Source organism: Monocercomonoides exilis (genome assembly GCF_001643675.1).
Source record: "Monocercomonoides exilis strain PA203 chromosome Unknown scaffold16-1735695, whole genome shotgun sequence".
Lineage (NCBI taxonomy): Eukaryota > Preaxostyla > Oxymonadida > Polymastigidae > Monocercomonoides > Monocercomonoides exilis.
The window spans coordinates 1,287,510-1,299,511 of record NW_027150561.1 but is presented as its reverse complement, the minus strand read 5'-3'; the positions used below and the strand labels follow the sequence as shown (position 1 = coordinate 1,299,511).

Below are 12,002 nucleotides of genomic sequence, written 5' to 3'. Positions count from 1 at the left end.
TTCATAAAAATTTATTTCCTTCTTTTTTAAAAATTTTTTTAATGAATAAAATGCTCATAAACAAATGCTTTTAAACATTTTCGAGAATTTGATAAAAAGAAAAGATATTCGGAGAATTTTGCTCACAATGGAATGTGACGTTTGGATTGATTTTTCCTTCCATCGAATTCTTTTTCAAAAGAGTGAATGACTATTTCTAAAAAAATCAGATTCACTTCAAAAAGAATAAATAATAACAAATCATTATTTTTTTATCAAGATTCTTTTGATGAGAACAATGAAAACGAAATTTTTTTGTTTTTCAAAAAAAATGAAAAAAAATTAGAAATTATTTTTGGTTATATATGTTTTAGAAACTTTTTCTCTTTCAAACAGAAATGGTCTTTGAAGAATTAATGAAAAATTGAAAAAAAATACAAGATTTATTCGAACTTTGGTTTGCTGATCTTTTTTTTCATTATTGTGTTCAGCAAATACAATTTTCAATGTTTTCTGCATTGTTATTGCTAATTCTCATTGAGAAATGTTGGAGCTATTTTTCACAATCTGGATGTGTTCCTTCATTTGCTTTCACAAAAATGGGAAAAAATTGTGAAGATATAGAAAGTACCATCGATGTGTTTTGTAACATTCATAATGGATCAGTTGAGTTCAGAAAGATATCATTTGAGAGGAGAAAAGACAATTGTGCATTTAAAATTTACATCAAATCTAATTTGCAACTTGATGGTTGTCATTTATTCGAGGAATGCAAAGAAGTTGGCTTATTTGTAATCAATGGTGGAATGTGTTCTCTCACAAATTTTTCCATTAAATTGGGCACGAACATGATTATGAGAAAAAGCGTAGTTGAGATGACAACTGAAGAATCAATATTATTTGCAAAGAAATGTGATTGGAGGAACATAGTATTTTGTGGAAGTGGAAATTTTGTAAAAGAAGGAGCAGGGAAAGGTGAAAGCATTTCAAGAAGCAGTTTTGTGAACATTACAGAGCAGAAAAGTGAAGCTTCCCGATTCTGTTGCGACAAAGTTGTGGAAATAAAAATGAGCGAATTGGAAGATTGCATCGTCAGAGGGTCAACAAATGTTCTGGAAGGTGGAATTGTGAGTGGAACAGTGGGCTGTGAGAAGTTTATCTGCAACAATTGTACGTTCATCAAAAACGAAAGGAAGGATCAAAAAATGACGAACACAGAAAACGTCTCAACAACGGAGTCGCAATCTTTGTCCTTGTGCGAATGGGTCGGATGTTCTGCTGAGTACGGAGGGGCAGTTTATGTGCATGGCAACTCTGAGGCAACACTGTCAGTGACGAATTCTTCATTCCAAGATTGCAATGCAACAAAAACAAGAGGAGGTGGTATTTATGCTTTAAACATTTTTGAAAGTTCAGTGAAGCATTGTTCTTTTATAAACTGTTCTTGTGCTGCAACAACGGATTACGGAGGTGCAGGGATTTCAATGGAACTGCTGTTGGCTCAACCTTTTGTTGAAAACTGCATGTTCAAAGATGGGTGGTCGGGAAATGATGCCGGAGGTGTAGGAATATATTCGTCAAAAGCAACAAACACAAAAAATTGTGTTTTGGACTGCTCTTTTTCAAACTGCAGTGGTCATCATTCAGGAAATTCTGATGGCGGAGGAGCATGCATTTGGAATAATCTTGAAGTTATCGTTGTTCGCAATTGCCTCTTTGTGAATGGATATTCTAATTGTTGGGGAGGAGGAATAACAATTCAAATTTTAGGTGCCAATGATGGTACCTTGCTTTATTACTGTTTTTTTCACAATAACACTGCAGAGCTAAATGGTCACGATATATGTTTTGAAGGAAATGCAAATAACAATATTGATATATCATGTAAGTCAACAAAAAACATATCAAATAGAGTTGGAATAAGGCTGAAAGATTAAGATTTAAGTGAGTTATTAGCATCTGTTCCAAAATTGAATTTGTATGTTGCAACATCAGAATCTCATGATGTCTTAGCAAACACTTTTTTCTGTGGGTTTGATGAAACACATCCATGTGAGACAATAGGGCATTGCATTTCACAGCTCATTCCTGGTTATGTGGAGGATGTGAAGATTCTGAGGGGAACGATGAATATTCGAGATGAAGTGGATGCTGGGACAAATTCGTTTGCAATCAGTGGGCTGGAGCCCACAGGAAGTGCTGTAATGACCAAACTGAATTCCGCTGGGCTGTCTCTTTTTGCAGTCGGAGCAGGGAAGTTGAACGTGAGTGACCTATCAGTGGTTCATGATTCCTCACGCGAAACCAACAGGCAATGCAGACTGTTTGAAGTGGGAAATGCAGGAGTGATGAGGATGGCACGATTGAATATTTCAACGGATGCTGCTCATTCACAAAACACATTTATTGAGACAGAACTTATTTTGATAAATGGAGGGGAAATGGAGATGAGTTTTGTGAGATGGCTGAAAATATCTCTTTCAACGAGCCTTTTCGATTTTTCTGGTTCAAATGCAAACGAAGTTAGGGCTGGAAATTGTTCATTTTCAGGGATTGTGAGAACTACGGCGGGCTCTTCATTGATCAATTTGTCGGATAGGCCATTTTCTGTGTGCATTGAAGATAGCACTGCAGATGGGTGTGGAAGTGAAATATCACTCTTTGGAGGAGGGTTCATGCTTGAAATAGGAAGTGAAAAGTATGTGAAGTTGAATGGAGGCATTGTGAAAAATTGTTATGCCTCAGCCACTCAAGGGAGAGGAGGAGGGATTGGGCTGAAAGTGAAAGACATAAGTTCAGATTTTATGATTTCCTCGGAATTCGAAGGGAACAGGGCAAAGTGGGGAAGTGATATTTTTGTTGATTCGATCAATTTGGAGTCAACAGCAAAAAGTGGAAAAATCACTTCATTGACAGCATCAATTTCCACGATTAACAAAATCCGAGGATTTGACAATGGAAATGAAACTGTTCCAATTCCGCTATGCGTTTATTTGATTTCTTTGCCAGAAGAGATTGTTGCAAGTAATGTTGATGCTTTTGACAATTCTTATTGTGGGTTTACTGAGTTTCCCTGCATGACTTTGAATCATTCACTGACAAGACAAGAAGAGGAAAAGAAGATTGTTATCGATGGGATGACAGAAGTGAACAGTGAGCTGATGTTTGACTCTTTCAAGCACACAATCCGAGGGAAAGATGGAAACAGTGGATGGAAGGTTATTGATGATTCTGATGGAAGTGAAGGAAGTATGATAACTGTAAGTGCAAATGCGTATATGATGTCACTCATTTTCTCTGTTCCTTCTGCTCTTCCAAATCACGAATCATTCTTCAGTTCCACCTCACAATCATTTTCGCTTGAAGATTGCTCACTGACATTTCAAGGCTCCCAGTCAGCGTTATCTTATGAATTTTTGTCAATAACAGCAGGTGAAGTCTCTATTTCATCTTTTGTTGTATTATCATTGATAATTGGGAACTGTCCGTTGATTAATCTTGATGGAAACAATGCTGCTGGAACATTCACTTCCATGAATATTGAGGATATTAGCTCGACAGGAAATAGTGTTTTGTTTGGGGTGGCGAATGGAGCATCTTTGACGAGTGAAGATTCAACACTTTCAGTGAAAGCATCTTCACAGGCAGATTTGCCATCAGGATCTATTCGAGTTATTTCAACATATTCTGGGAAGTCAATGAAATTGTCGAACAATACGATGAGTGGATTCAAGGGGATTGAAGGAAATGGAGGAGCTATTGAATGCACACTTGGGAGGGATTGCTTTCTGGAAATAGTTGGAGGGCTGATATCTGGGTGTGAGAGCAAAGGAGGAAATGGAGGAGGGTTGTGGGTTGAAATGGGAGAAGGATCGAGATTCGCTGTGGGAAATGTGACGGATGCTTCCCAAGCGAATTCAATGTATTCAAATGATGAAAACGACTTATTTCAACTTGTGAGCTGCAAGGCAACGCAAACAGCAGGTGGGGAGCGTGGATATGGGGGAGGGATTTATCTTCATTTGAATGGTGGAGCGAGTTCATTCATCTTGAAGGATGTTTCATTTCCTGGGTGCGATGCGAGAAAAGGGAAAGAAATCTTCGTTAATGCACATGATCTTTCAGGTGTGATTGACAGAAACTCGATTGGATTTGATGTTGATTTGAATAACTTTTCAAAACTGAATGGATTTGAGAGATCAACGCTGAATGAGTCATTTGTCATTCCGCTGGTTGTGTATTTGTGGAACAACTTTTCTGCATCAGCATTTGTTGGAGAAGAATCATCAAGCCATGATTTTTCGATGTGTGGATATGAAGCGTTTCCATGCTCCACAATCGCAAATGCTGCATCAGTCCATTTTGAAGGGAAGAAAAAAGATGTTACTGTTCTTGAGCCATTTGTCTTTGAGGAGGAATTGGGATTTGATTCGGAAGAATGGAGCATCAAAGCAAAGGAGAATGAAATGAAGTGTGGAGTTGCTGATCTGACAGAAGGAGCACAAAGTGGATTGATGGAGAACACAGTCACAACATCTGTAACTGGCATTGTATTTTCGATATCTCAATCGCTGACATATCATGAAAGTGTGTTTTGTTGTCGTTCAGAGAAGCTCACACTGAGCAAGTGTGGGATGGAAGGAGAGGCCGAAAGTATTTCGGCAGTGCTTGTGAAGGCTGTTGGAGGAGTTGTGGAGGTGATTGAGTTTGGATCAGAAAGTATTGCCAAATGGGGTTTTTCGTTTTTCATTGTTGAAGGAAATTCCGAAAGTGTGCCTTCGATGAATATGACGAACAGCAATTTTGGAGAAATCTCATTTGTTGATGGATGTGTTGTTGAGTGCCACAACGGAAATATCGAAGAGATATCTGGTTGCACATTTTCATTGATTACTCGCTCGAAGGGAAGTGGAGGGTGCATCAGCATTACGAACGAGAATGATAATGATGGAAGAGATCACAAAGTGGAAATAAATGACTGCACATTCGAAGGATGTGCTGTTGCTGGAGAGGAAGAAGAGTGTGGGGGAGGAGCACTCTTTTTTGAAGCATCTCCAAAAACGAATCTTGTGGCAAATGAATGCACATTTTATGGTTGCACAGCACCATATGAAGGGGAAAGTGTTGGATATGGAGGAGGAATAATGATGAAGATACTGAGAGAAGAAGAGGTTAATGGATGGTTTGTGATATCCTCACCTGTTTTTTCACCAAACAAGCCAAACAATGCGAAATATGGGAAGGATCTGTTCATTTCGTCTTTATCACTTGCCAGCAGCGTCAAGAACGAAACGCTTCCATTCGTGAGAGATAGATTGGAGATGCTGACTGAAGACTCTCTGAGAGGATATGACGGAGGAAACAGAGAGTGCGCAATCCCACTGATCTATTTCTGGAAATCTATTGGATCGAGCGTATATGTTGCTGAGAAAGGAAACAACGTGGTTGTATGTGGATTAGAAGAATATCCGTGCGGATCCGTTGATTATGCGCTCAATAGGGCAAGCAACCTATCTCTTGAAGGGTTGATAATACAGGGGATTTGCGATGTGAAGAGGGAAATAAGGTTGAGCAGCATGAAAATAGAAGGAACAAATGACGAATCAGACAAAATCAAATTTGTTCAAGCGATTGAAGGAAATGCAGATGTTGTTGTTGAATGCAACGGAGTTATTGAATTTGAAAAAGTGGAGATTTCGATTCCATCATCCTTTGACAATCCAGCAAAATTTTTCATCTGGACAGGTTCAGATTCAATCAAAGCGAGTCTTGTGTGCTGCTCAATCCATGCATATTCTAATGCTGGAAACAATTCATCATTTGTTCTGATTTTGGCCACAAAAGGAATTGTTCAGATAGAATCGACAAAGATCACAGAGCTGGGATCGATGCACGAGATAATGAGCATATCAGTTGATTGCAAAGTGTTGATGAAGAATGCAACATTCGAAGATATTTCTTTGAATGGAGGAAGTGTTTTTGCTCTGGCCGAAACGCGGATATCTGGAGGTGGAAGCAATGCAGCCGACGAAGGATGGAACACCATATTTGAGCAATGTGCATTCCTGAATGTGAAGCACAGTTCATTGGACAATCCATCGTTGCTTTGTTGCGGTGAGCAAAATGTGGCAAAATTGAAAATGCATAATTCGACAATCCGTGATTGTGGATCAACAAGCTCGAATGAAGGGGGAGCTGTATTCTTTGGACTCAGCGAAGGCGGATTGTTGGAAATCAACCACACAAATGTGACAGAATGCTTCTGCTCGAATATTGGAAGAGGAGGAGGGATGTTTTTGAAATCACAAAGTGTCTCGCAGAAGGCATTGCCATTTGTGCTATCGAACATCACATTCCGAGGGAATGCTGCACTGAAAGGGAGAGATGTGTTTGTGAAGTGCACTGACCTTGACTCACAGATAACTGAATCACAGTTCCTGATAAATTTTGGGGAGCCATTTGTGAAGGAGCTGGCAATATGGGGATGCACAGCAGACAATTATGAGGATGAAGAGGATCTGTTGGGAAGAGTGTATGTGTTCAGGAGCGAATTCATATTTGTGTCATCGATTGTGGGGAACAGAAGCGACAGCAAGAATTGTGGGGAAATGAAGAGCGCATGCTCATCGCTGAATGTTGGAGTGAGCCACATTATCCCGTCTGATTATTCTCAGCTGTTTGTTTGGAATGAAACAACTTTGACTGGCTCGTGCTCTGCTCAAAAGGTGACGATCAAGTCGATGGAATCGAATAGGAATGCCGAGATAAAAGTGAGTGAGGTTGAGTTGGCAGGGGAGGAAGTTGTGAGAACTTCGGAATCTGTTCGATTTGAGAAAGTATCATTTGTTTTTGATGGTATGTGTAACATTGCCTGCTCGTGCTTAATACACCAACTGAATGGATTTCTCTTTTTGGGATCCGTTTCATTTCTGGCTGAGAGTGGATCACTTTGGAATTCACAGAACAATTTAGATTTTTCATTGTTAACTGTTGAGGATGGACTGCTCGAGGGAAGCGAGTGCAGCATATGCAGCTTGCAATTAGCAAAATCAGCGTTTCGTGTGTTGACTTCTGAAAGCGTAAAGTTTCAAGATCTCACAATCAGCAATGTTCAATGCCTGAGCTCAGTGATAGAGTGTGGAATTAGCCAGAGTGTTAGCATTTCCAAATTGAAAGCAGAAAATACAATTCTGCAAAATGGTTGTGCGATTTCTGCGAAAGAGAGCTCTTCTTTGCTTTTTTCATTGTCGTTATCATCATTTGCGAACATCAGCCGATCATCATCTGGACCAAGCGTTATTTTCACGTCTCATGCAAAGTCTGCCTCTGAAATGTTCAACTGTTCATTTTGCGAATGCGCATCAGCATCTGCGAAAGGGAGTCAAGTGGCAATGGTCTCTGCCGATGAGATGATGGTCGATCAGTGCAAGTTTGAAGGGAATCTTGCTGGTGGTTCAGAGGAAATGAATGTTGCTGAAGAGGGAATCTGCGAATGGAACGGCTCTGTTGTTGATTTCTCTGATTGTGTTGCTGAGATAAGAGATGCAACAGTTTGCGACTCCTCGAAAGGCGGGTTGACAGCGAGTGGCGGTGCTGTGACGATTGAAGCATGCGATTTCAACAACAATAATCCATCTATTTTGCACTACCCATCGGTTAGACGGAATATTGTCTGCTCAGATTTTGGGGTTGTAGATGTGATGAGTGTGAAAGGAGGAGATGGGCTGCTGCCAAACACATCATTATGGATCTTGGATAATGAATGCACGATGAAAGGGATTGCTGGAGAGAGGCCTTCTCCTTTGTTCATCCCCACAATAGAATCAGCAAAGATAGATAAGAAAGGAGACGAAGTTAGATTGTATGTGAAAGGCACATTGTTGCTTCCTTGCAACGTGGGTTTGAAGTTGAGTCTGAGGAATGGAGACGAAGAGCGTGCGGAAAAATATGATTTTGATGAGTATGTGAACGAGAGTGTGATAGCTGCAGATATTTCAAGCTCAACTATTGGAGAAGAAGAAAATGCAGAAGCATCTGTTGCTCTTCTTTTTGGTAATGAGAAACACAAATGCGAAACGCAACATTTTATTCTGAAAAACAAAAGCGAAGCTCAAAGAAGCGGAAATGACAAACTTGCTGAAGGAGAAATGAAAGAAAGATCGTTATGGTCGTTGATTATTATTGTAATATTTGTCGTTTTATTTTTGATTGTTCTGATTGGATTTGTGATATTTGTCGTTCGATGGAAGAAGGTGAAGAATGAAGCAGAAGATCTGAGAGAGATTGTGAACGATAACATCAGAAAAGATCCGAAGGCATTTGAGATGGTGACGATGGAGATGTCACCTGAGGAGCAGTGGAGGAGAGCAGAGAATGAGGCAGAGAAGAAGAATGATGAGAGGATGAAGAAGAGAGTGTATGAGAAAAGCTTGGGTCATTCAGAGTCATCAGAGCATTTGTTGAGTGAGAGTGGATCGACTGAATACATTCTTGGAAAAGACTCAGACAAGATTCCTGAATGGGCATTGGAGAAAGATGAGGAAGAGGAAATTCGAAAGCGAACACCATCGCCATCTATCTCATCCACTTCAACAACAGACACTTCAGACACAGATTCCACTTTTGTTCGAGGAGAGGATCTGTGCCCCACCACCCTCATCAATGTCCAATCTGGTGGATGCGATGGCGTGTTCATCCCCTCATGAGAAGCTGATTGTGGATCTGAGGGATTCTTTGTTCATGCTGCTTCATGGAAGGAACAAGACAAAGGAGATGGCGATTGGGAGTTTGAAGGAGAGGGAGATGACAGCTGCTCAGATCCTGTTCTGGGTGGCTAATCTCGCCCTCCACTCCTTTGATGAAATGGAAAATGAGCTTTCCTCTTTGGTCAATCTCAGTCCCCACATTGTGCTGTTCTCGGAGCACATGGTCATCTGCATTGCCCTCCACTCCGACTGCTCCTCAGACTCTGACACTTCCTCCATCTCTTCAACCTCCACCATGATCACATCTTCCTCTGATGTTTCTGTGAAGAGCGAGAGATTCACAAAATCACCTCCTCCTTCATCTGCCTTTGAGGATGAGGATGACAACAGAAAAGAGTGTATGAGGTGGAAGGCGCCAGAGCTGCTGATCAGCAAGAAGATGGGAGCAACAAAGGAGTCGGTTGCCTTTTCGATTGGGATGATGCTGTGGGAGTGTCTGACGCTGAATATTCCGTTTGGGGAGTATGAGGCAGAGGTTGCTGGACAGAAGATTGTGAATGGAGAACGTCCTGATCTAGAAAGAGTAGGTGGGAGCAAGTGGAAGGAAGCTGTGAAGGCATGTGTGTCAAGCAGAGCATGCGATCGGCCGACGCTGATGAATGTGAAGAGGGCATGCATTGAACATTTTCCAGCGGATGCAACAGTGATGACAGTGCCTGATGCAATTGGGGTATGTTTGAGTGGCGGAACAAATGGCAATAGAGAAAGCAAGGATAGGATTGGAGAAGGCTCGATATGATAGATGCCCAAAGAGATGATCAATTACTGAAAATGAATAGAGGGAATTCAAGACAAAATAAAGAAACTGATGACTGGCAGCAGAAAAAGGAAGTGCAACAGTTTTGAGCAATATCACCCAAGATCATTTTTCGTTTTCATTTCTTTCGTTTAATTTTCATAGCGCTTTGAGGAATATATTCCATTGATGCTGTTTGATGAGCTGTATTTGTCATATTTCTTTGAGAATGACAATTGCAGCACTCCTTCATCAAATTTTTGTTTGAATTGTTCATTTCAGAATGATAGGTTAAAAAAGAAAAAAAGAAAAAACCTTGTAATTCATTTATTGGCTTTTTATACGCAAGATTTCAATAATTGGGAAAAGCGGCAATTATTTGCCGGGTGTATTTTTGCTTTATGTTGTTCGAAAATTAATGAATTGGATGACAAAGAATGAAAGGATTGCCTCAAATTCAGAAATCTTTTGCAAAATTTTTTCAGTATTTGTTTGGAGCCTTTTTGGAAATTAAGAACAAAATATGTCTTCTTCTACTTCTTCTAAAAAAAAAAAAAAAAAAAAAAAAAAAAAAAAAAAAGGGGGGGGAAACCAAATCACTTTCGCATGTTTTCAGCTAAAAAATATGGAAAATAAAAATAATTTATTGCATTTGGTACGAAAATTTTAGCTTTTAAAAATTTGTTCCATTCTTCACCTAAAAAAGTTTTTTCGATATTTTATATTTTCTTTATTCTTTTAACAAGGGAATGATAGACTTATTATGAAAAGGTTGTTGAAAAAGTTTGGAACAAACCGTTTTTTATTCATAAATGAAAGAATTTTGCCCCATTTTTATTTAAATAAAATGAATTATATTTTTATTAATGGGTATTGTTTTAGGAAATGCCACAAAATATTAATTTCTCTTTCAAAATGAATTATTGATTTTTCACAATATTCCTTCGTATTGCGATCATAAATGTTCATTTCACTCATCAGCAAATATGTTTGTTATAGGAACATCACTGTTTATTTTATATCCCTTTATAATAACAATGTGATGGAATATTGTGAAATTTTTAAAAATAATGCTAGGTGGTAATTGAAATTTAGTGATCTTTCATTAAAAAAAATACCCATATCAAAAATTAAAACATGAAAATGAGTGATTCTTTTTTGATGTTTATTATTTTTGAAAAATAATTATCTTTTCGAATTTGTGTGAAATATTCAAGGAAATAAGCCCCCAAAAAAGAATGAGAATTTTTGAAGAAGTGTGAAGAAAATTGAGCTTGTTATTCAATCCAATGAAAAGAACTCCATCAGAAAATATTTTATTGTCTGAACTCAACTATCGCAAAAACACATTTTTCTTCAGAGAACTTGAAAAGGGCATTTTTTTTTGAAAAATCGCTTTTGTTAAATTTTGAAAATAAATTGCCCAAATATAAACATATGGGGGTATATACGGACTTTCAAGCTTTTATTGCACAAAGCATAAAAAAATTGCTTCGTTTATAACATTAAATAACTTAATCAAATTTTGAAATAGATTTCATTTTCATATCCGTAAACATGTGTTATTGAAATCAAAACATGAAGTTTTCCAACATTTCACGAATGCCAAAAAATGGATAAATTTTTATTGTATTTAATGATTAAAAAAAGTCAATAAAAAGTGCATAATTATTCTATGAAAATGTGTGAAAAAAATATATTTTTCCCTATACGTCAAAATTTTTTTGAAAAGTTCCTTTTGTTTAATTTACAAATAAAATAAAAATTTCATTTTTCAATCAAATTTCTGTTCTCTCTCATGAAACTTCACAAAAATAAAAATAATACCAATGTCAAGGTTTTTTTTTCTTAACAGGAAAATTTGGTGAGTGGGAACATAAATTTGATTGGAATTTGAAATTTTTATTTTATTTGAAAATTAAACAAAAGGAACTTAACAAAAAAAATTAGTCATTTAAACATTCGAGACTTTACGGAAATAAATAAATAAATAAGTGAAATCTCATTTGTGAAATTTTTCTTTCAAAACTAACTTTTTTAAGTATTTAGATTATTCAAAAGTGTTTTTAATATTTGCACAATTGAATTTATTCAAATGCTCAATATCAGCAACCTCAATTCAATACAAATATCTGTATGTCACATTTCCTCTTTTCAGGAATCATTCATGAACATTCAAAACAAATATTCAAAGAGAAAATATTGTAGGAAAAAAATTGATCACGAAAATAATAATCCATTTTGTTGATTTTTTTGTTTTGAACTTGTTCGTTTAACAAGAAAATTTTTATTATGAAAATGATTGAAATTCTGTTGTTTGCAGCAATTATTTGAAAAAAAATGAATGTGTGTTTTCTCATTATTTTCTAATATTTCTTCATAAAAACAGTATTCAATATTTTGTCGAACTCAATAAGAAATCTTTTTGTTTACTATTTTTCATCAATTTTGATTTATTATGTTAAATTCAAAAATAATAAGAAGATTGTGAAAATAATTGATTAGAAAATATATTTATTGAG

The 12,002-nt window shown here is 37.4% G+C and overlaps 2 protein-coding genes across 2 annotated transcripts; both read left to right on the top strand.

Annotated features, from left to right (window-relative positions):
* Positions 1-1,046: 1,046 nt before the first annotated feature.
* MONOS_11053p2 (uncharacterized protein) lies at positions 1,047-8,684 on the top strand (the record flags this gene model as incomplete). The annotated part of the gene is made up of 2 exons (XM_067863553.1): positions 1,047-1,761; positions 1,975-8,684. 2 exons carry the CDS (start codon positions 1,047-1,049, stop codon positions 8,682-8,684), a joined length of 7,425 nt encoding a protein of 2,474 aa, XP_067729691.1.
* A 34-nt stretch (positions 8,685-8,718) lies between these two features.
* MONOS_11053p1 (uncharacterized protein) lies at positions 8,719-9,848 on the top strand (the record flags this gene model as incomplete). The annotated part of the gene is made up of 1 exon (XM_067863552.1): positions 8,719-9,848. The coding sequence occupies one exon, from the start codon at positions 8,719-8,721 to the stop codon at positions 9,481-9,483; it is 765 nt and encodes a 254-aa protein (XP_067729690.1). The 3' UTR covers positions 9,484-9,848.
* Positions 9,849-12,002: the final 2,154 nt, after the last annotated feature.